The sequence below is a fragment of the Panicum virgatum genome, chromosome 9K (genome assembly GCF_016808335.1).
Source record: "Panicum virgatum strain AP13 chromosome 9K, P.virgatum_v5, whole genome shotgun sequence".
NCBI classification, from domain to species: Eukaryota; Viridiplantae; Streptophyta; class Magnoliopsida; order Poales; family Poaceae; genus Panicum; species Panicum virgatum.
In genome coordinates, this window is record NC_053144.1 from 11,355,721 (window position 1) to 11,378,699 (window position 22,979).

Consider the following 22,979-nt stretch of genomic DNA (forward strand, 5'->3'; position numbering starts at 1 on the left):
ACCAGAGGCATCGAAAACTTATATCTATTATTTACATAAATCACATCATCTATCGAAGGGGGAAAAGTAGACAAAACAATCAACAAATTTTGCTGTGGCTGCCAGATGAACAACACAAATCATCCAAACCAAATCTTGGACGAAGAAACAGAGGACGTTGCATCACATCAGCAAGCTACAGGATTTTACAGTTTCTACACCTATAGGCATGGTGGCATCACGATCACCAAAAAATACCATAATTTTACAGTTTGTACACCTAGGCATGGTGGCAACACGATCACCAGCCCCAACGCCGACAACTCGCGCCGCTGCGTCACTCGAACTCCCAGATCGCTCTTCTGTTGCTCTCCATGGCCGCCTGGGTGCTCCTCGCCATCTCCCTCGCGGCATCGGCGCAGACCATCCGCCCTGTTGCCATCGCCGCGGGCATCCACGGAGCAGCAGCTTCTTTCCTGGACATGTAGGGCGCCGCGTACGCCGGACGCGCCGCCGCCGGCGCGGGTGCGCATAGCTCGCGGCGCTGGCAGTGGCACGAGCAGCCGCAGCAGCACTGTTGTTGCTGGCGGCGGTGGTGGAAGGACGGGTGCACGTGGAGGCGCGCCGCGATCTCCTCCGCGCTTCGGACGCGCCGCACCGGTGCCGGGTGGGCGGGGCGCCGGTGCAGCTGCGCCTGCTCGCTCTGCACGCGCCGCATCTTTGGCGCCAGGGGCGGGAGACCCGCCGGCCTTCCGCGGTGGACGCCGCTGCCTCCACCGGAGCCGGCGGGGGCCGGCGCCGCGGTGGTGACGAAGACCCGGAACCGCGCGGCCGGGCGCGCGGCGCGCAGGCGGTCGTACTCGTCGCGCATATGCGCGAGCTCCTCGTCGCAGGTGACCGACACGAGCACGTCCTCGAGCCCCTCGTCGGCGTCGGCGAGGCGGTGCAGGACCGCGCGCACCTCCGCGCCGCCGGCCATCTCCGAGAGCCTCCCGGCCAGCTCGCGGAAGGACGCGCCGCGCGGCACGGCGAGGACGCGCGTCTCGCCGCCGGCGTACCGGGCCGCGCCGCCGGGGCCGCGGGGCGGGACGAGGCGCCCGCCGTGGCTGCACAGCAGCTTCATGCGCGGGCCGTCGTCGCCGCCGGCTCCGCGGGGCGCTTCTGCCGCCATGAGGGGATCGATCGCCTCGGATCGAGTAGACGATCGAGCAGGGGTGTGGGATGGGAGACGGAGGGGGAGGGGTGGCGGCCGAGGGGATTGGTTTGGGAGGAAGGAAGCTATGGGCGAAGCACAAATTTATATGGGCGACCTAGCATGGCGGCGGTCTGAATGCGAGGACTGGATGCGATGCATGCAGGTCGAGTCCGATGAGGAGTTGGAATTCGTGTACTTGTTGTAGTAAGGCGGTGGTGGTGCATTGCATGTCCGATCGGCTACGGATCGCGGCGCATCGCGCTATCCGACCAGAAGGCGGCCGCGCGCGAAACCGTTTTTTTGGGCGTGTCGGGTACCGGGCTGCTGTTGCGGTCGTATTTGCAACTAGTCCATGGGCTGGGGACGGGGCCGGTTTAGTTAGGTCAGCCATCTTCTGGGCTTAAGCACGAAGAAGTTCAAACCAGCGACCTCCAGTGCAGCAGCTCACCAACGGCCTAGATGGCCCGCTATTGAGTGATGGTGGCCCATGAGAAGGTGAAGTGTGTGAATTTAATTATTTTATTGTTACTAGTGGAGGTGCACGTGCCACAAGCCCGTGTTTAAAGAAATATTATTTAAAAATAATTGGATTGTATCAAATGACTACTAAAAATTAAAAAATATTTGTTAATTTCATAGAAATCGAATCTAATCTAATATAAACTAATAAATGAACCAACATGGCAATGTAGAATGGGAATTTCATAAGTGGAGTTTGCATGGTACACGTAATCCATGGAATAGAAAATCATTATATTTCAGCAGATTTACACCAAGTATTTGACACTTGTCCTCCCATGTATGAAGTCTCCTAGCTACCATTATGGTTTACCATTAAAGTAACCTTAAAGTTTTTTTCTACAAATATAGCACTCATAACGACAAGCTCTACTTTAGTTTTATGAATGATAGCCACCACCATTAGCCCTTTCTCACCCAACATCTCAAATCTCTTCCTCCTCGTCAAGGCTCTATCATAAATATAAAGAGATCAGTAAAACATCTGTTATTCAAGGTTATTGAATCAAGTAGTAGAAGCTGCAAGTCACAAGCTCCTAGGGCAAGCAAAAAGCTGACATACACATGAAGTTATTTTCAATTCAGCATTACAGGAGAAATAGCATTTATCCATACAAAATGAGTAGTATTTACTAAGAATAAGCACACAGACAAAGACAACCTATTTTAAGACCTTTTAAATAGGCAATCCTTATGTAAATAACTAATTAATATGAAAGAATATGCACTAATGAAGATACATTTCATATTCCACATGCAAGTAATAAGACTTCAGTAGTCAAATTTACTATTGAGAGACACATACAAAATTATTTAACAATAGAATTCTTATAATTCAATGTTATAGTGCATGTGAAAGAACTATATTCAGTGTGATAGCACAACTAAAATGGTAACGTTTCACTAAAAAACTTATTTTGTTGTGAGAAAAAGATACAAACTACATAGCACCTGCAAGTTCATCTATTGAGACTGTATTGCTGGAACTCTTACTGTATTGGTCAGTTCATTTTCCACTCTCTAAAATTCTGCACAAGGAAAATGGGAGAACAAAGTAAATAAGCTGTCACGAGGAAAAAGATTCATCAATTTCACGGTAGGTGCTAACTTGTGAAGCATTGTCACAAGAATATGAAGGCTCACTTCACTACTCTGTCTTCCTCTTCCTGTGCTGACATATACATCATATATGTCCACTCTACTTCATTGTAGTCTTACAAGAGAATAAAAAAGAAACCAAAAAAGTTGATATCAGCGTGCATACCATATACTAACTTAAAACATTATAATATTTGCTTTCCTCTTGTATGTCATGTCAATGAACATCTCTAGCAAAATAGAAAATAAATCAGATGAACTTTGTCTCAAATACACCGCCTATCCAAAAATAAAGAGTCCATGTGACACAAATCGCGTTAACAATAGTGAGCTGAAAAATCTATACTACCTGCTTGCGTGACCTTTGTCTCCTCGCAGACTCCCTGTTAGAGTGTTTTCGCCTCTCCCTCTTCATTTCTCGTTCAACCTGAATAAATATGAATATTTAATCAAATAAATAGGTCTGAATAAGACTCAATTATTAGCTGTAACTTTGCATAGGCTAACAAAACCCCCAAATCAAGAGACAGTCTATAACAATTGTGCACACGATATAATCAGTTTCAGGACGTGTCCAATCATACCAGCTGAGTAACACTATCACGCCGGGCCAGTGCCAACCCACGACTCGCTTCCTACTGCACTGCAGGAATGGCAGGAGAAGCGCTCCAAAAGTTCATCCCAATGTTTAAATTCGGGATGGCATTAGGAAGCGCCACCCGCCCATGTGCAAACACTAGAAGCTTTGAGGTAGACCTCCCCTTTGCTGCTGGATATGGCGACTCAATGGCAGCATAGCGCACAACAACAGCTTGAGACGGCTCGCCTGGCAAATAACAATCACTAACCGCCCGCTCCTTTCCAGCGGAAAATGCTAAAGAATACTTCTCGAGTTATTTTGTGGAGTAGGGAACACCAATCATGTCATTGACTTGGCACGCAAGATAATGCTAGCAAATGCTTGAAGGCAAGATTGGTCAAAATCTAGAGAGACGGTTTCGACAATAATACAAGCACCTGGTGTGCATGAGATGAATGAGATGCAAATTGGGAAAATCCGTGGATTTGAACGCTGCAGACCTGGGATGCCAGAGTGAAAGGCGGCCGTGTAGCGGGGGCGCCGCTCGCATCCTCGCTGGACTGTGCCCCCAGCCCCCCCGCCCCACACACACACCCCGCGATGCCGACGAGAAGGGCGGAGGCATGCCGGGGAGGCCGGAGTAGTGATGGTTGGGCAGTTTGGTGACTGGGAAGAGTGTCGCCAAGGAACCGTCGGGCAAGTCAGGGACAGGCGCGACTGCAGAGGGGGGGGGGTCTATTCCTCGCACATGCGAGCTCGCACGGAGCTGTCGCAGAAGCCGTCCCCTGCCCCGTCTTCTTCTCCCCCGCCATCCCCCGCCTCCCCTGGCTCCGGCGCCGCCTCCGGCGCCTCCGCCGCCGCCCTCCACCACAGCCAACCCTAACCAAGCACGCCGCCGCGCCGCCCGTCCACCGCATCGCCCCCGCCGCCGGCCACCGCCCACCGGTCGTCCGGCCCCGCCCGGCCGGCAGTGCTCCCGCGCCGCCTCGCCCTCCGCCGGCCGAACCGCCCACGCCGCCCCCGGGCCCCTCCTTTTCTATAGATGGAGGCCATGGAGCCGCCCCGGACCCCGGCAACCCGAAACCTAAAGATCGCCGCCGCCCGCCACCACCCCGGCCGCTGGCGACCTCGTCGGCGGCTGCTCCCCCCACATACCACCCCCGGACCCCGGCCACCCCCTCCCCCTAGCTCGCAACCCCTCACCAGCCGCCGTGGCTCGAGGAAGAAGGTGTACAGTGCTTCTGCGATGTGTCGTCGGGAAATCGCATATGCGATGAATAGATTTCCCGACTGCGGGGGCCGACCTTGAGCATCCCCGATGCGCCGGCAAGGCCAGCGAGCGGGCGGGGATTGGCTGTCCTAACCTCCGATTCCACCCCTTTCTCTGCAACAGCTGGATCCGCCGGCCCTGGCTCCGCGAGGTCGTCGCACACGTCGCCTACACACCCTCCAACTCCTCGCATACGTCGCGGCATGCAGGGGCTGCGGATCAGGGGGGCACACATCGAGGGGGAGGGAAGGAGAAGGGGGTCACCGCCACGCACCCGTCGGGCCCGCAGCTGACCACCACAACGCCGCTTTCCTTCGGCGACGCCCAAGCCACTGTAGCGAAAATGGCCTCTCATGCCATATTTTAATATAATATTTTGGTGATTGATATAGACAACACAATATTTGGACTAATATGATTATTAAGATGACCATTCTCAGGCTTTTAGGTTCAAGTGATGACAAAGAGAAGATAGGCGTAGCTAGGCTTGAAGGGCCGCCCCTACGGTGGTTCCGCTAACCGATTAGCGAACGGGGGTCGAGGGGGATCCGCCCCTTGCGGGTCTCAGAGAAGCGCCCTGAAACCTCTTCGGTCCAAGGGACAAGAATTGAAGAGACCGTGAAGAAATCCAAGTCGAAAAGATCAAGACGAAGACAATTTGCTATCACCGGTTAAACCGATGATGAGCAAATTGCACTCATTGGTGAAATGAACTTGGCACCGGATTAACCGACGTTGGGTGTTTTACACTCACCGGTGTAATGGACTTGGAGGCCGAAGAGACAGCAGGAGTTTTACAGGCACTGGTTTAACCGACGATCAAGGCAAAATGAGCGTCGGTGCAGTTGTCCAGAGGCTCCATTTTTTGGGGGGGTTTCTGAACTTGCACTCACCAGTTAAACCGACGTTAGTTTTGAGAGCATCGGTCGTTTGATCAAGTAACCGTTGGAAGACTGTAACGGCTTGTAGAAGGGAAAGTACTCTCACCGGTTGAACCGGTGTTGACAAAACTGGAGCGTCGGTTTAACCGGCATTAAGGAATTTTGTCAGCCTTTCCCAACGGCCCTTTTGGGGGGTGTGGGTTATATATACCCTCAAGGCTGGGTCATTTGAGGTTGCTGGAGAGTGCTGGAGTTGCTGAAGCCTACTACACTTGAAGAACACCTCCAAACCACCATAGAGCATCATTGTACATCATAGAGGCTTAAGCACACTTTTGAGAGTGCTTAGTGCTTGTAACAGGGATTAGTTCTTGCGAGAGCTCCCTTGAGAGAAGCCTTGCTGCGGCAAGCATCTTGTGTACTCGTCGTGTGACCCTCCGACTTGGTGTGGAGAGGCAACGACACTTTGTGCGGGGAAGGAGACCCCTCTTGGTGAGAAGCTCCGATAGTGAAGATGGTGCCGTGGGTGACGCTTCGAGAGAGACGGTGGCGGTGGCCTTGTCTTGGTGACTTGGGGTCACTTAGCCTTTGCTTGCAAGTGTTTAACTCAACATTGTTAAGATAACCCTTAGAATGAGGTGTGAAGAAGCTTGTCATTGGTTCAAACCGAGTTGAATTATTTGGGCAAGTAGTCTAGATCAAGTCAAAGAGAAAGAAGCTCATGAAAACAATCTAGTTCAAGAATTGATTATCAATGTAAAATTCAACAAAGCGGTCTATCATGATTTTACAAGTGATACTAGATTCAACAAAAGGTATATCATTGTATCTCTACAAGTGATATACATGGTCATACAAGTGGTATTCATTCAAGTAGATTTAGTGCAACAATGGTGGTTCCACAAGTGATCCTCAACTTTAAGTTTCAATTCATTTCAAGAAAGCTACCCTCATCAAGAAGAGCTCAAGATTCAAGTAGATTGACAAACACGTTGACATAGTGTAAGGATCACCGGGGTGTCCGACCCTAGAGAGGGAGGGGGTGAATAGGGTCGCTAATCGCTTTTTGTCCTAGGGCTCAAACTACTTGCATAAGATAAACCTAACATGTCCTACACATGCTAGTTATGACTAAGGTTTATCTATGCTACTCTCTACTTACCCCTAAAAACTTGCAACCTATAGCCAATCCTAATCAAACTAACTAGGAAAGTAAAGGCATGCAAGATAGAGTAAATGCGGAAACGTAATACGGTAAGTAAAGAGATAAGTGCAAGAGGGATGCAAACTCCCGAGTAGACACGGTCATGTAACGTGGTTCGGCACAAACGCCTACGTCCACGGGACACCGAGGCTCTTCCGATCACGTCTTGCACTACGCCACCAAAGCGATGCCGCAAGCAAAGGCAAGTGCCCACAAGACACTAAGTCTCGTGCACCGCCACCGTCTCTCTCGGTCACCCGGCCGAAATCCACTACGGAGCTTCTCCACCAAGGAGGGGGCCTCCTCTTCCCCCGCACAAAGTGTCGTTGCCAGTCCACACCAAGACGGAGGGTCACACGACGGATCACAAGTTGCTTGCCGCAGCAAGACTTCTCTCAAGGGAGCTCTCGCAAGAACTAAGCCCTATTACAAGTACTAAGCACTCTCACAAGTGTGCTTAAGCCTATATGATGTACAAAGAAGCTCTATGGTGGTTGGAGATGATCTTTGGCTCTTGTATACTTCCTTAGTCTCCAGCACCATCAAATGAGGCGTGGGGTGGCATATATATAGCCCAACCCCTCAAACTAGCCGTTGGAGGAAAGCTGATAGAAAAAGCTCGTAACGCCGGTTAAACCGACGCTCCTCCAGTAGCCATCACCGGTTCAACCGGTGTATGTAAACTGCCTACTTGAAAACTAGCCGTTGGCAATCAACCGGTGTATCGTCGGTTTAACCGATGTATCGTCGGTTTAACCGGTGAGTGTAACTTCTTCACGTTCCATGAAAAATCACCTCTCTGGACAACTGAACCGATGAGATTGACCGGTGCATCATCGGTTCAACCGGTGTATGTATTTTTCTCGGTCTTCATCTGCCAATGCACCGACGTATATAACTTCCGTAGCATCGGTTCAACCGGTGAGTGTAAGACACTCCAGAACTGTTCCAAGTCAATGCACCGACGTATGCAATTTCTTCAGCGTCGGTTTAACTGGTGTATAGAATTTCCTCTGTCTTGATTTCTTTGACTTGGATTTCTTCACGGTCTCTTCAATTCTTGTCTCTTCAATGCGGAACCCCCGTAGGGGCGTCCCTTCGGGCCTAGCTACGCCTATCTTCTCTTTGTCATCACTTGAACCTAAAAGCATGAGAATGGTTATCTTAACAATCACATTAGTCCAAGTGTTGTGTGTGTCATCAATCGCCAAAACATTATATTGAAATATGGCATGAGAGGCGATTTTCGCTACACATAGGGGGAGGAGCCCCACTACAAAATATCAAGATCAAAAATCCTACTAATGTCCTACATGTGGCATTTTAAGGTGGTCTTCATGCTTCCACATGTACCCAAGTCAACTTAAAAGTGTCCATCAAAAATGAAGATTCAAGACTCAACCATCTACCCAAGTCCAACTCTTTGTATCAAACCACAAGCGCTTCATATGATTGCCTACAAGAGGTATTCAAGTGGTAACCCTACAAGTACAAGAGGTACAACTTCAAGTGGTAGCCATTGATCTTCACATGGCAAATTTCATGTGGTCTCGGCCCTTTTTATGGTCATTGATGACAAAAGGGGAGAGAAATGAACAAAGATATGAATTATCCTTGGATGACAAAGGGGGAGATGAGATGAGAGTGCGATCATGGACATGGATCAAGAGGAGCAATATTGAGGAGGATCAATATTCTTGGACAAGAGGAGCACACAAGTAGGGAGAGCAAGCTCATGAACTTAGTTGTTTGCATTTGATATGTGCATATTCATGTGCTTGCTTGCATTTGTATAAGTTTTAAAATTTATATATGCATTGCTTGTGTGTGATGTATGCTAGTCATAGAACTTGATCGATGATTTGATAACTAGCATACATAGATTATAGCTAGACATTTTTTTTACAAGTGAATCAAGAGCCTTGCTAATATTGTTGATCTCATGAGGTATCTTGTGTTTTTGATGAATGTTTAGTTACTCATTGATGCTAAGGAATGAACTTCAAGGATGCAACTCAAATTGGTATCACGCTTCAAAGGTTTATCCTATATACCTTAGCATCACTTAGTAGTGATAACAATCCCACAAATTTCATATTTATGCATGTGTGTGAGTTTAAAACCAAATCTCTTGAGCACACATGTAGGGGGAGTTGTCACTACCAAGTCGGATTTTTAGTCTTAATGGTGGATAAGAAACATAATATCCAAACCAAGTTAGCTTTTTACACGTGTGTGAAGTGCTAGCTTGGAATATGCTTAATTTCCATATCTTTGTAGAGTTGTCATCAATTACCAAAAAGGGAGAGATTGAAATGCCCTTGTTTGGTTTTGGTAATTGAGTGACAACTTAGGTGGACTAATAAGTGTTTATGTTGAGATACACAGGAGATTAGTCCACACAAAGACACTAGTATGAGCAACATGTGTCATGGAGGAGAAATGGCTAAGGGTTGATGCTATGCTCATATAGTGTGATCGAGGAGCTCATTGCATATGAGACATGACATGGAGTTATGTGACCAAAGTGGAGAAGATCAAGACAAGGCTTGGCTTGATGGACCGGTTGCAATGGAGAAGGGCAAGTCAAGGCTTTGAAGCGAGGGACCGCGAGGCGGTGAAGCTTGGGCAAGATTTGGCGCCGATAAACCGAGGCAACGGTGAAGAGCGAGCAAGGTCAAGATCGATGGACCAAAGAGGTCATGTGATGATATGGAGTGGATCATATCATTTAAGAAAGATCAAGTCAAGTGTTGACTCATGATGATGATCAAAAAGCTTGATGGAGTTTGGTGCTTGTGTGGCATCAATATTTGGGAAGATGAATTGGAATGTGCAAGACAAAGGTATGACTTGTAGGGCATTTCATTTCACCGGTCAAATGTTGTGTAGAGAAGTGCATGACCGGATTTAGGATAGATGGCCGTACTATCAAGAGGGGCATACTTGTTTGCATATCGGTCATCTAGTGCCACTTGAGCGATCTAACATTGCGATGTTGCTAGGATCGAGTGGTGTGGTGAGATCAAGTGAAAATCCTTTGAAAATGTTTGTGAAATGCTAACACACATGCACATGGTGTTGTTCACGTGGTGGTGTTGGCACATTTGCAAAGGAGAAAGAGTTGGAGTTGATGTTTATCAACTTGGGGGAAGTAAGAAAGGCTTTTCGGTGTTTTTCGGAGATTAGGTTGGCTCTTGGAGTGAAATACTACTTTGATCCATTTTGTTTTGGATCAAATATTCAGTTGGGTTGTGTAGCCCTCTGTATAATCTTTCCATAGAGTCCAAGATCACCAAATTTGGACATTGGAGCTAAGAGTTATGGCCGTTTTACCGAGGTATATTTCTGCTGGAAATAGATCTGCGGACGGTCCGCCGTTATCTAGGATGTGCTCGAACAGAACCGTTTTTGGCTCTGTTGGTGGTCCAAAATAGATTGCGGACCGTCCGGTCCATGGGGGCGGATGGTCCGCCTTTAAAAGCTGCAACGGGCGCAGAAACTTGGTAGTTCTGTCTTGGGTGTCCAAATTGTACTGCGGACGGTCCGGCCCTTGGGGGCGGACGGTCCGCCTCCTACTGAAAATTCTGGGACAGAAACACCGCAGTTTCTGTGTGTGCTCACTTTTTGAATGGCGGACGGTCCGCCCCTGGGGAGCGGACAGTCCGCCGGTCACTTCCAGATTTAGTCAGAGACGTTTGCAAATCGGTTGGTTCGAAGTTTTGAACCGCGGACGGTCCGCCCCAGGGGTGCGGACAGTCCGCCCGGGGCTCTAACGGTCGACTCTGACACATAATCATTGCAGTTCTAGCCGTTGGTTTTGAATGGCGGACGGTCCGGTCTCTGCGAGGCGGATAGTCCACGAAAACTCTGTTTTCATGGGATTTGAGTGTAACGGCTAGTTTGGGGCCTCCCTCTGTAAATAGAGGGTGTGGCCGGCCATTTGAGGGTGCTGAGCACCTTGGGTACTTGGTGTCCATGTGTGAGAGTGCTTGAGAGCCCTCTACTCACTCTAACTTATAGTAATCATCCGATCGAGTGAGAGAGTGATTCTAGTGCGATTGCTTTGAGAGATTGCATCGAGTGGCACTAGGTGATCGTGTTGCAAGCCGGTGTGCTTGTTACTCTTGGAGGTTGCCACCTCCTAGACAGCTTGGTGGCAAGAGGCTTCGTTGAAGTCAGCAAGAAGATTGTGCGGTGCTCCGGAGAAGAAATTGTGAGGGGTATTGTGCTCACCCCGCGGGAGCTGCGAAGAGCAACTCTAGTTGAGCGAGACGTGAAGAGCAACAAGTGGTCCGGCCGGATCATGTGCTAGAGCTCGGTGTGAGCACTCCACGTGGGAGAGTGTGACTTGAGAGTCACCACTAGCAAGAGGATCGGCGGCAACCTTGGAGCTTGTCTCAACGGGGATTAGCTTGGTGGCAACCAAGTGAACCTCGGGATAAAAATCACCATGTCAATCTTGTCTACTCTTCTCGGTGGTTTGCATTCTCCAAATCATAAGCCTTGTATTTACATTCATCTATATCTTGTGCTTGTGTAGTTGCTCTCTAGGGATTAGTTAGCTTGTGTAGCTTGCTAATCATCTTCTTGCTTGTGTAGCTAGAAGTAGAGATCATAGTGTAACTAGTTAGCTTGTGTAGCTTAATTAGTTGCTCTTGCTTAGATTGTGTAGCTAAGTAAGTTGAGCTTTTGGATTTGGATTGTGTATCCTTGTCCTTGAGCATTTAGTGAGCTTAGGTTTGGCTTTGTGCTTTTGCTCATTAGAATTGTGTAGGAGCTCCCCGGGTTTGTGAAGTAATAGTGCTTAGACTTGTGTGGCTTGGCATTAGAATTGTTAGGAGAGCTCTTGGTAGATTGGCACTCCATTTGTTTTGTGTATGATCTTTTTGGAGGTGCCTTAGAGTCATAGTTAGAGGGGTGAAGTCTTGGCTAAGCGAATAGTTTCAATTCCACATAAGTTTCGATTAGCCGGCGCAATTAGTTTTAGAAAGGACTATTCACCCCCCTCTAGTCCGCCATCTCGACCGTACAACGGTGCCGTGGGTGACTCTTCGGGAGAGACGGTGGCGGTGGCCTTGTCTTGGTGACTTGGGGTCACTTAGCCTTTGCTTGCCGGGAGCCTTGGTGGCGAACACAAGATGGTGATCAAGCGGAGAGACTCGGCATCACACTTGTTTGTGTTGGACAAGTGGCCGTGGACGTAGGGAGGGACTTGGTGTTCTAACCGAACCACGTTAAATCGTGTGTCTTGGTGTCTTCACGGGAGTTTGCATATTCTCTCCCTTACCTCTTTACTTACTGTATTACGTTTCCGCATTTACTCTATCTTGCGTGCCTTTACTTTCCTAGTTAGTTTGATTAGGATTGGCTATAGGTTGCAAGTCTTTTAGGGGTAAGTAGAGAGTAACATAGATAAACCTTAGTCATAACTAGCATTTATAGGACGTGTTAGGTTTATCTCATGCAAATAGATTGAGTCCTAGGATAGAAAGTGATTAGCGACTCTATTCACCCCCTCCCCCTCTAGGGTCGGACACCCCGGTGATCCTTACAGCCGCTCGCTGCGGCCGTCACCCGCCTCCTCGCCAGGCTCGCCCTCGCCATCACATCCATGCGGCTTCTTGTGGTGGATCGAGCGAATAGGGAAGGAGGCCGAGGGAGATGGAGAATGCGAGGAGATAAATCGCTGAGAGGGGATTCGAAGAAGGAAAGAAATGGGGGAGATGGAGGAAGAGATGAGCGTGCGGCGTGATTTGCGGGAGGGATCGGAGCCGGGAATGCAATCGCGAGGGTGGGTACGTGGAGCGGGTAAAGAAGATTGTGGTGACAAAATAATTTTACTTTTGGCGGAATCATTCTCCAGCTCTTTGTTTTTTTGTCCTGCCCCGGCACTGTCAATCTAATGGTCTTATATGTGGACCTTCAAAAGTTGTTTTGTGAGAGGGATGGGTAGATTAATTTTTGTGAGAATTGTATCCAATTCTTTCATCCTTTATAGTATAGATTCAAATGTATGTAACGCGGTCGATGTTTAAAACTTTGCAAAAAATGGTGGTCTCAAGTTCACGCACAATCGACAAGATGAGAACAACCATTTTGCGCCATCTAAGGCTCCGTGTGGTAGGGCTTCTAGATGGCGCACCCGAAGCCTTAGAAGTCTTACCAAATGGGGTCTTAGAAGGCGCACCAACATTTAGAATTCGTCTAACCATTACGAGAAATAATTAATATATTTTTGTCACATGATGCATCTTCAAAAATTTATAGGTTTTTCATACAAGATCTAGATCCTAGTGTTTCTTTTATTTAGCGTCATGGTCAGGAAAGATTGTCTTCTGCCGAAGCTATATCATATAACTGTTATAAAAAAGAACTAGTCAGATTAGTGTGCTATGCACGCTTATAGTAACTGTTAAACCGTTTCCATTTAATTTGATGTTATTTTTTGTAAAACAGTAAATCATAAACCTATATGGGGTCTGCATGTTGATGGTTCCTCTGAGAATGTTGGGGGCGGGGGTGTTAAAGCTTAAAATTTAGCCTACATAGATTAAAGGTCGTATTCTAATTTTATACAATTTTAAGATTAAAATTATAAGGGACAAGATAGATTGTAAAGAGACCATTATGTTCATGATCCGAACTTTTATATAGAGAAAAAAGTACCATGATCCGTTACCATCTCTAGGCTCAGATAGAGTTACTTCAAACCTTGAAGCTTTAGTAGATTAGTATGCGCAGCCTTATGATATTTTTATTAATTGTCACGAGATATTCACTATAAGGTTTCATGTGTTGTGGTGTACTGGGATAACGTGTACAAAACCGTTGCACGTGCACCCACACCAAAACATGAAACTAGCTAGGCTGCTCGGTCCCACCAGCTCACATTTGATCTCTTTATATATATCTATTATTTTATTATTTGACCAACAAAAAGAGTCTTCACGTTCACTCTCGAGACCTAGAAATTCTCACATTAATTAGAAGAAAAAAAGAAAAATTAAAATTACTCACCACTGCCATTACGAAAAAAATTAGCTTAAAATACCCATATACATGTTTATAAATTACCCACCAGTGCCATTAAAATATATTTTTATTTATAAATATAAATCTATCCATCGTTTTGCATATCAAGCTACATATCGTGCATATACTAGCTAAACAAATAATTAACATGTTTTACCACACGTATATTTTATTATATTACTAAAATCTCAAATGCACTTCACGATTATATTATTATTAGTCAAAATAAACAAAATAATTCTAGGCTTTGCGCTATATTAGACTACCACCTGACCTGCGGTGATCATGATGAGAGGGTGGCCAAAGTTGGGCCAGCGATGAGGATCACAGAGTTAGGGGCTAAGAGCAAGAGTAAGCGTCATGCAGCAAGCTTCTTCATCCTCCGTGGAGTCTGGAGACTGTCTATCACCTACTGCCTATGATGATGTCTGAACGTGCATGTCCGCAGGCCCAATGCAAGCACAAGGTCAGTGCACGTCCAACCTAACTCTTTTTCGCAACCCTCCTGCATCCCTATCCTTGTCGAGGGAGGGTCATTGACATTACTCCAAAAGTTTGTTGCCAACATTACTACAAGACACTACCGCACCTCACAATTAATACCACAAGCTCAAAAAAAATAACACCACAAGCAGATCAGGAACCAGAACAATATCGAACATGCCATGATTGGTATAGTAAGCTCACCAAACTTGAACATGAACATAGGTTCCTGAAAATCTGAACGGAATCTTGTGCTCTGCACTATGGAGATTTATTGGCTTCCAAAAAGCAAGAAACTTGAATCGATTGTTTCCCAATAAAAACAAGGCCATAGAGGCATGGCGTCATGCAAGACGACAGAATTAAATATAGTAGCAACAAACGACCAAGCGGATCATAAAGTAGGGAAGCTAGCAAAGAAACAGCTGAGTCAGTTGAACTGAGCAGTGGGCAACATCAAGGGCTGGTAGATAACTACTACTACTAGAGAATGGTAGTAGCTAAGATCGAGGAGACATGCAATCGTGACAGGATTAGAGCTGTGCACTTCTGACAAAGAAAGATATATGGTAGTAGCGAAGCACTCTTGATTAGTGAAACAAGTAGCACGCGATGAGAAAGATTTAAATTTATGAATAATAATTAAATAAAAAATGTAAGATATATTTAGAATATCAATACTAGCCGCGCAAATGTGCGGGTCACCTCACTAGTTATTCATATTTTGAAGAATTATTACTGTGTATCTCTCTTCGTCGCAAAGGTGTGTCTGCCGTTGAAGAGGGCCACCTCCGTCGCCGACGACGATCCCAACAAACAACGAAAATCCGATCCGACGAACTCTGAATCTGAATCTAGCAAGCATAAATTTTATACTTGAATATACATTTACACATTAGCAAGCATAACTTTGATACTTGAATATACATTTACACATACATATGCTTAGGTTTGGGCTCTAGGCTACACGGTACTATCGGGAAACCGTTCACGATCTATAGATAAGACTGTTGAGTTGGTGAGTTTGGATCAGGCTGCTGCTGCCTGTGCTGATGTGTTCTTTCTGGAAGGGCAGAATTGGAACTTCCTACTATGTATACTAGAACATTCGTCGAGCGTTATCAAGAATAACATGATCCCGCTAGTAGTAGTGTAGTGTGGTTACCGCAAGGGATTCGTGTCCTCCGCTTCACCTTACTCTCCACGCGTTGCGTCGTCGGACTCGGACACCGCGCCCGCGCCCGCGCCCGCGCCCGCCCTGGCCTCTCCAACTCCACGCGTCGGCAGCGCGTGGCTCCACTCATTGCCGCACGCCTCCCCGCCCCCGTTGGGCGTTGGTGGCTCGCGGCTTGGCGAGCTTGCCCGCGCTCCACGGTCCAAGGGTCCGGAGGTGGGCGGGACCGGGCGGTCAAAAGATGATCCCCCCTCCCTCCTCCGATCCCCCGGCCCCGCCGGAGCAGACATTCCTCCGTCATGTCCCTGCAGCGGCTAGCGGGGATCCTCCGCCTGCCATCTCAAAAGCCGGAAAAGAGAAGGCCAGACCGGCCAGCTCGTCCGATCCTCCGTGGCGGGGTCCGCCGCCCCGCCCGGCTGCTGTTTCGCCGCCAACGGGCCGGCCGGGGGATAGCGACGCGTCCCTGGGGGAACCTGGGTTTTCGAGTGTTTTTTACCCAGCGCGCGGTCGCTGTACAGGTTGGTCTCGGTCGGGAGGCGCGGCGGCCTGAACGGAGGAGAGAGCGCCGTAGGGTCCCGGGCGAATCCGGTTCTGTTCCGGAGCGGACACGCATGGTCTCTCTCTCTTTGGCGACCCCGGCATTATCAAGGATATCCAGTGCAAAGGGCAAAGGGGAAAAAGTGAAAGGGCCCGAAGAATCATCGCCGCCGCGTATCTACTTGTGCACTTCCTCTTATAGCCTTGTGTGTTGGCCTGTTGGGTTGGGTGTGAGTGTCATGTGTGAGGATGCTGCCGCTCTGCTGGACCTTGATACCTGCCGGTGGCTTGGAACTTGGAAGCATGGAGTAGTGGTCATCACTCATCAGATTAGGTCTTGATGAGGCCGCGAAACAATTAACCAGCCCTGCAGCGGTCGACATCTCTCCTATTGTTCTCTGAGCAAATGGTGAAATGAATTCACTAACATACAGTATCAGTTGCAAAAACTACTAGTGGCGGCCACCAGCTACCACACCAGCATGAGAAATTGCTCGGTGCGCAGTTGAGTATATCAAAACTATTTTTTTTCAGAGAAAAAAACTAGATGGTCTTTCCAAGGCGAGGATGGAGGTCACAACCGTCCAAGCTGTGATCGCCGGCCGATAACAAGACGTAGTACTGCCTGTTGGTCTTGTCACCGCTGCTGCTTTCTCAGTGAGCAGAGCATCAACAGACGACAACAGAGCAACCGTCATATGCAGCGAAATCATTGGCGCCACGCCGCAGGGACCGTACGCATGCAGCCATCATGCCCTGCTCGCTCGTACCACCAGCACCAATGGCTAATCCTAGTTCGAACTCGGCATGCTAATCAGTTCGCCCAGGCAGTGTAGGGCCCCTGCAGGCAAATACAATTAGACAAACTCCCTCTGAATAATGGTGCTAGATCGCTTGCCCTTGCTGGCAAGGCACGCAGTACTGACTGCTCTTTTGGAACTTCCCTGTCTTCCTTCTGCTTCCTCGGGCGGCGCCCAGCTCGATCATCAGTCTCGCAGGTTGATCACGACTAGACCTAGGGTGTTACTGATTTGTACTTTTTTGAGCCAACCAACAAAGGAGGGGAAACAAAGGAACCAAAGCCGCTCGACAGCAATGTGCCGCTCCCACACATCTGCATCCATGTAGCATCAATCAACATCATTGGATCGAACCCCAAAGTTCAGCAGGGTTCAGAGCAGAGCAGGATGTGCATACATATATATAAAGATCATGTGCTGATGGTTGCTAGGATCGTCACACACACCAGCTCTCCCTTCACCACTTGTCACTCCTACTCGTCTGCTTTGCTTGCTCCCATCTCCCAAGAACCTTGCTTGATCCCTATTCCCTCCCGTATATTCTGTGGCAACCTTTGCATCTCCTCTATTTGGACCTCGATCGCTATGGCGAGATAGCACTTGCAAGGTGATCACAACTTGCAGGAGACAGAGATATATAGCTGGTAGAAGCAGGTGGTGTGATCAGTGATCACCTTACCTGAAGAGCAGAAGCAGCAGAGCGGCAATGGCGGGCAGGCTGGCCATGCTCGCCTGCGTCGTGCTCTTGTCGGCGGCGGTGGCGAACGGCATCAGGACGGCGGGGACTGTTGGCCTCGGCGCTCCTGGCCCTGCTGTCGCGACGACGCTGAACGCTGCCGCTGAAGCTGTGCCCACGCCACCGGTTGCCACCGCTGCGGCCACGGTGTATTCAGACCAGCAGCAGCAGGCTCCCTTGGACGATCCGTACAAGGACAGCAAGAGGAAAGTGCCCAACGGGCCTGATCCTATCCATAACAGGTAGTACTTAATTATCTCACCTGATAGTTCTTTACACAGTATAGTAGAACGCGCTGTTCGCTCTGTAATGCAAATCTCTGAACACTGAACAGAGCTTATACTAAAAAAATGCATGACCTGCAAGTTACAATCACGCCAAACCATGGTTAGAACAGAGTCATGGATTCATGGCAGTGATATGTTACCTCGTTTTTGTTCTAACTCTTGACAAGGTTAACTGGTTACCATGTCTAAAACCTGCATCTTTTTTTAATACAGTTATACACTTGTACTTCTAAAAATGTTTCATTTCAATTTGTAAGATGAACTTTCTTTGGCAGTTCGTCAGAAAACGCCGGTTTAGCTAGCTAGTGCAGGTAGGGGGACCATAGAAATGCCGTCACAAACAAAGATGCTAGTCCGGAAAGAAGAGCTTAACTTAAGCATGGAGAGATATACCTCGATAGTTGTGCTCGTCGAGACCAGGAAACAGGGTAGTTGTTAGCAGAAACAACCAAGTGATAGCATGAGAGAGATTTACAAATGATTGCACAACAATGCAAAAACACCAGCACAGATCATGCAGTGTCTATATTTTTCGAATCTGGCATGCATGCAATGGGTCCCATTGAACACTGACCTTGATTCAGCAGGATTCACCCTGCATGTCCTGCGTTTTATTTTCTCTCCATTGCCTTTGTGCATACGCCCTAACCATCATGATTCGCTTGCTTTTCCAGGAGAGCCAGATGGGGAGAAACACCGGCGAGGAGAGTGTAGGGTGACGACGACGTAGGTACAGATTTCTTTCTGAAGGCTAAAACAAACGACGAGCACACATTGATGTGGAATGGAAGGTTCTCCATCCATATCCATGGCGGAGCCTGCGATGCGGGCCTGAGCTCCAGGTAGCCATGGTGGTGGTGCTCATGATGGTTGATGCCGACGACGCAAGTGAAGACATACTTATATGTATGCATGTATTAGAGAGAGGGTGAGAAAGGAGAGACCGAGATCACAAGGCCATACACAGGAGGATGAGCTGATCTCCACTTTATTTGGCCAAAGTGATCTGCTTGGATCCTCCCTCGATGAGGTTTTTGATGTTCTTCTCTTTTTCCTTTTTTTCCCTTCTTTGGGGGGTTAACGGTGTTAAAAGGAGCACTAGTCCAACTCCAAGTAATCACTCACACAGAGAGCACGTAAAGCTCACACAACGCTCGAACATTGATGAACAAAGACTGAATTCTTGCCTTCTTGGCTCAGATTTTTGCAGTTTAGCTTTTCCTTGTTCCCGATGACCATCACTTTAAACGACTGGGTGTGTACGAATACATGCTTCGAAAGGGCTGAAAGAAGTTTGGCAGCAAATCACATCCTCATCACCTCATGCATGCATGTTCTTGTCAGTAGTCACCAATCAAATCGATCAAGCTCCAGAGTTCAGGCCGGCCGGTAGCTGTCTAGCTGATCATTGGGCAGCTACGGACTACCACAGAGCCAGTCAGCCAGAAACGTTTTGATCTCTTTGGCACGGTGGCTCCGGCGTCGGCGTCGGCCTCTTTTGCTGGGCATCGGCATCGGCGTTGCGGCCTAGCTTTGGCCTTTGGCCTCTTTCGCACACAGGCTGACAGAGCATCTCGTCCCACGTCTTTAATTGCTTTATCTTTTGCTGACGCCGCTGCTGCAATCGAGTCGCGCATTTTGAGGATTTCGTGCTGATCGCGGGGGCCTTGTATCGCGCATTTAGGGGATGACGACTGATCGGGACTGAATGTATCTGTTCACTGATCGATGGCGCCCTGCTAGCCAGAGTCGCAAACAAGTCAGCTGCTGGCTGATTTGCTACATGGAAAATGAGTACTACTGGATCAGTTTCAGTTAGTTGCATGGGAATTAGGGCCCTGTTTAGATGCATATTTTTTTGTATAAAGTACTGTAGCAATTCCATTTGTATTTTTGGTAATTATTATCCCGTCATAGGTTAATTAAGCTCAAAAGATTCGTCTCGCAAACTATAGACAAAATGTATAATTAGTTATTTTATTTAGCTATATTTAATACTTCATACATGCGTTGAAATATTTGATATGATGAAAAATCTTGTAAAATTTTGAAATTTTAAAGGCGACTAACAAAAAAAAACTCTACCAGGGGAGGAAACGGCCCCACCGTTTTTTCATTAAGAGGAAGCCACACCGGCTTATCCGGGTAGAGAAAACTCCCGAACCCTGGCCCATGCCCGAAAGGGCCAATCCTCGCGGCGAGCACAACGAGAGAGTTTTTTTACCCCAACAATCAGAAATTTGTTTCTGATGAGAATCGAACTTAGGACCTGTTGGGGACGACGCTACCACACCGAACTAGCCAACTGACCGCCCGGCCTGTCGCTAAGGGCGACTAACAAGGCCTAGGTATTAGCTATCTTGCCTGCGGCTGGAGACCGGAATCCAAGGAGGACGAGGGCATGAGGCTAAAGATGCTGATGCAGGCCTGCAACCATTGTAGGTTTGGGATTTTGGTCCTGTGTGCAATCGTTTTCGTCAGTCCATCTGCAGCGATCACCTCGGTTTTTTTTAAAATTTTAGTAACTGTATGACCTCGTGTTGTTGTACGGAGTACGGAGCATACATGGTTTCCTGGGAAATTTTGGAGTTGTTTTATTCCCGTCCCAGAGGGGGGGGGGGGGGGGGAATCTCACTTTCTTCACGAGAAGATTGAAAATTCTGAATCTCAATCTAACGGCCACTTAAAATCACGAAATCGAACTGTACATATTTACAACTTCATGACGAATATTTTTCACACGGAACTCCTAAAGAGGTTAATATTTCACTACCAACCTTATGGATTTGGAGAGGGGTTAGAAAAAACAATAAATAACTCAAGAAAAAAAAAGCACATCTCCAAACTTGAAATTCAATTGAAGGATCGTGGCCCAAAATCCTATGAAATTTCGCCCATTGGTGTACATATTCATGGTGAATCTTTGTCCTAAAGACTGCTTACCAAGATTAACATTTCGTCATCAATTTTGTCAACAAAATTCTTTTAGCTCAAATAGAAGGTGCTCACGAGCTGATTTGGGATCACCCTGGATGTTCTTGCGTAGCCCAAAAATTGAGAGGGCTTCATAACTCTTGGCATGTCCTTTTTCGGGCCTTTTAACCGTTGTGAATATAGATTTCATTGAAAACAGGTTGTGGATATCAAGAAAACTCGATAAATCAACCATTTCAGGCCTTATAGATCGTTTTTGAAGTCTGGATAGTCCATGAATCAACAACTTAAAGTGGTATGTGAACCCGATGATGCCACATGTACATACATGATTGGTTGGGTTCCAAAATTTGGCCTACCAAATCATGGGTATGCCAAATTTATTTGCCAAAATATGGGCAAGAATAGCAATTGATTGGGTACCAAAATGAGATGGTCAAAATTTTGACCATCAATTGGTTTAATGCAAAATACAAGTACCGGAAGAGGGAATTGGTATAAAATGTCAAAATGTGGACCATGTGAATGTTGCCAATTTGAGTCATACCAACTTTTTTGGAAATCAATCAAACGAATGTCAAAAGTTATGGGTATGCCCATATTTTGGCAGGGCACATTTTGACACTCAACCAATTAAGCCCATAAAATCCAGTAAAAAATTGAGCAGGGACACATGTCCTCACTAGGCTCTGCATGGCTCGTCCCCTGGAAAGTTCCAAATCTCTCAACACATGTTCTACCATTCATCATATATGAAATTGACTAAGGCACTTCTCATATCCGCAGAAAAGATCAAGAAAGCTTCAAATTAAAAAAAAACTATTCATTATGCTACAAATGGAAGTGGAGATACAATCCAAGAGTTAAATATAAGATAAAAAGAGCTTCAGGCAACCTTACAAGTTCCAACCTCTTAAAGGCGTTATCTCATCATTTTTTTTATAATGAGAAAGTTCCAATTTCATACCCTTTCACCGAAGGAGCATAAATCCTCAACTATTACAAGCAGGCGCAAAATTTGAAACACATAACGTTCAAATTATTTATCTATGCGTGCACGAAGCTCGAAGCGTCTGCTCACTGGGCCAACAACGTTCAGCTAACTTTGGGCCACAGATAGCCTGTTGCGGTGCCAAACCGGGCCGGCGTCCTACGTTGTGATACTGCGGCTGCCGCTTTGTTTTTGTTTTATTTCTTTCTTTGTTTTTGGGAAAGGGCTGCCGGCTTTGTTTCTCGGTCGGGAATGGGAATGGGCTGCCGTTGCTCTGCGGATTTTTCGGCATTATGCAAATCTGCCAGTCCAGTTCTTTGGAGGTGCTCATAGGGGTAGAATTTATGTATATGTGTTCATAAGGGTGAGTGTGCGTGCATATTGTGAGCGTCTGCATTGTACTGCACTAAAAAAAGCAGCAGCCAATCATGGATAAGCTGTGGGTCGAAAAAAAAAGCAGCAACCAAACATGCCACCTCAGCCAGATGAATGATCAAGGAGCAAGAGCGTGTGTATTTATCTATTATCTTATTATTTGGCCAACAAATAAAGTCTTTACGTTCGCTCTCAAGGTCTATAAATTCCCACGTTAATCAAAAAAATAAGAGAGATTAAAATTACCCACCACTGCCATTACAATTAAAATTAACCCAAAATACCCCTGTGTCTTACTTAATATAACCCATCATGTCATTACGCCACTGCCATTACGATAAAAATCGACCCAATATACCTTTATATCTGACTAAATATAGCCCACCATGCTATTATGTGGAAATCAATCGGATGTTTAAAACAACTAGTGTTAGAGTCAAACAAAAAATAAAAAAAACAACTAGCGTTGCCTAATCTACGAGATTCTTAATGATTATGTTGTAGCATCACGATTTTTATTTCATTTTTTCGATAGGCATAAAGATTGATACAAGAAATCTGGACAAGCTTTAAAAAAAAATTGCACACCACGGCACCATGCTGGAAAAGGTAGAAAAGTTGTAGCCTCGCTCACAGTATATTGAGAAATATTATCATTTTAGTAGAATAATTGTAACCTCATAGTAGCGAGTAAATTATTTTTAGCACACAATCAAAACATGCGCAGACAAAATTATATATGTGTTCTATTTACTAAAATTTTAGTAAAAAGTCATGCCGGAACTAATAAATAGTGCTGAAAAAACTAGGGACAACCTCATGTCAATCACTGTTTATCTAACTGTCTTAATCAAATCAGTTGAAGCATATTTGAATTGATTAAATGAGTACCTAAGGCTAC

The 22,979-nt window shown here is 46.8% G+C and overlaps 1 protein-coding gene and 1 long non-coding RNA gene across 2 annotated transcripts; one reads left to right on the forward strand and one right to left on the reverse strand.

Moving 5' to 3' along the window:
* Positions 1 to 16,312: 16,312 nt before the first annotated feature.
* LOC120650128 lies at positions 16,313 to 17,294 on the reverse strand. The gene is made up of 2 exons (XR_005665478.1): positions 17,153 to 17,294; positions 16,313 to 17,069 (listed from the first exon to the last, which is right to left on the reverse strand). It is a non-coding gene; the product is annotated as an uncharacterized LOC120650128 (long non-coding RNA).
* A 146-nt stretch (positions 17,295 to 17,440) lies between these two features.
* Positions 17,441 to 18,977, forward strand: LOC120650127 (CLAVATA3/ESR (CLE)-related protein 25-like). The gene is made up of 2 exons (XM_039927150.1): positions 17,441 to 17,733; positions 18,453 to 18,977. Exons 1-2 carry the CDS (start codon positions 17,462 to 17,464, stop codon positions 18,490 to 18,492), a joined length of 312 nt encoding a protein of 103 aa, XP_039783084.1. The 5' UTR covers positions 17,441 to 17,461; the 3' UTR covers positions 18,493 to 18,977.
* The last annotated feature ends 4,002 nt before the right edge of the window (positions 18,978 to 22,979 follow it).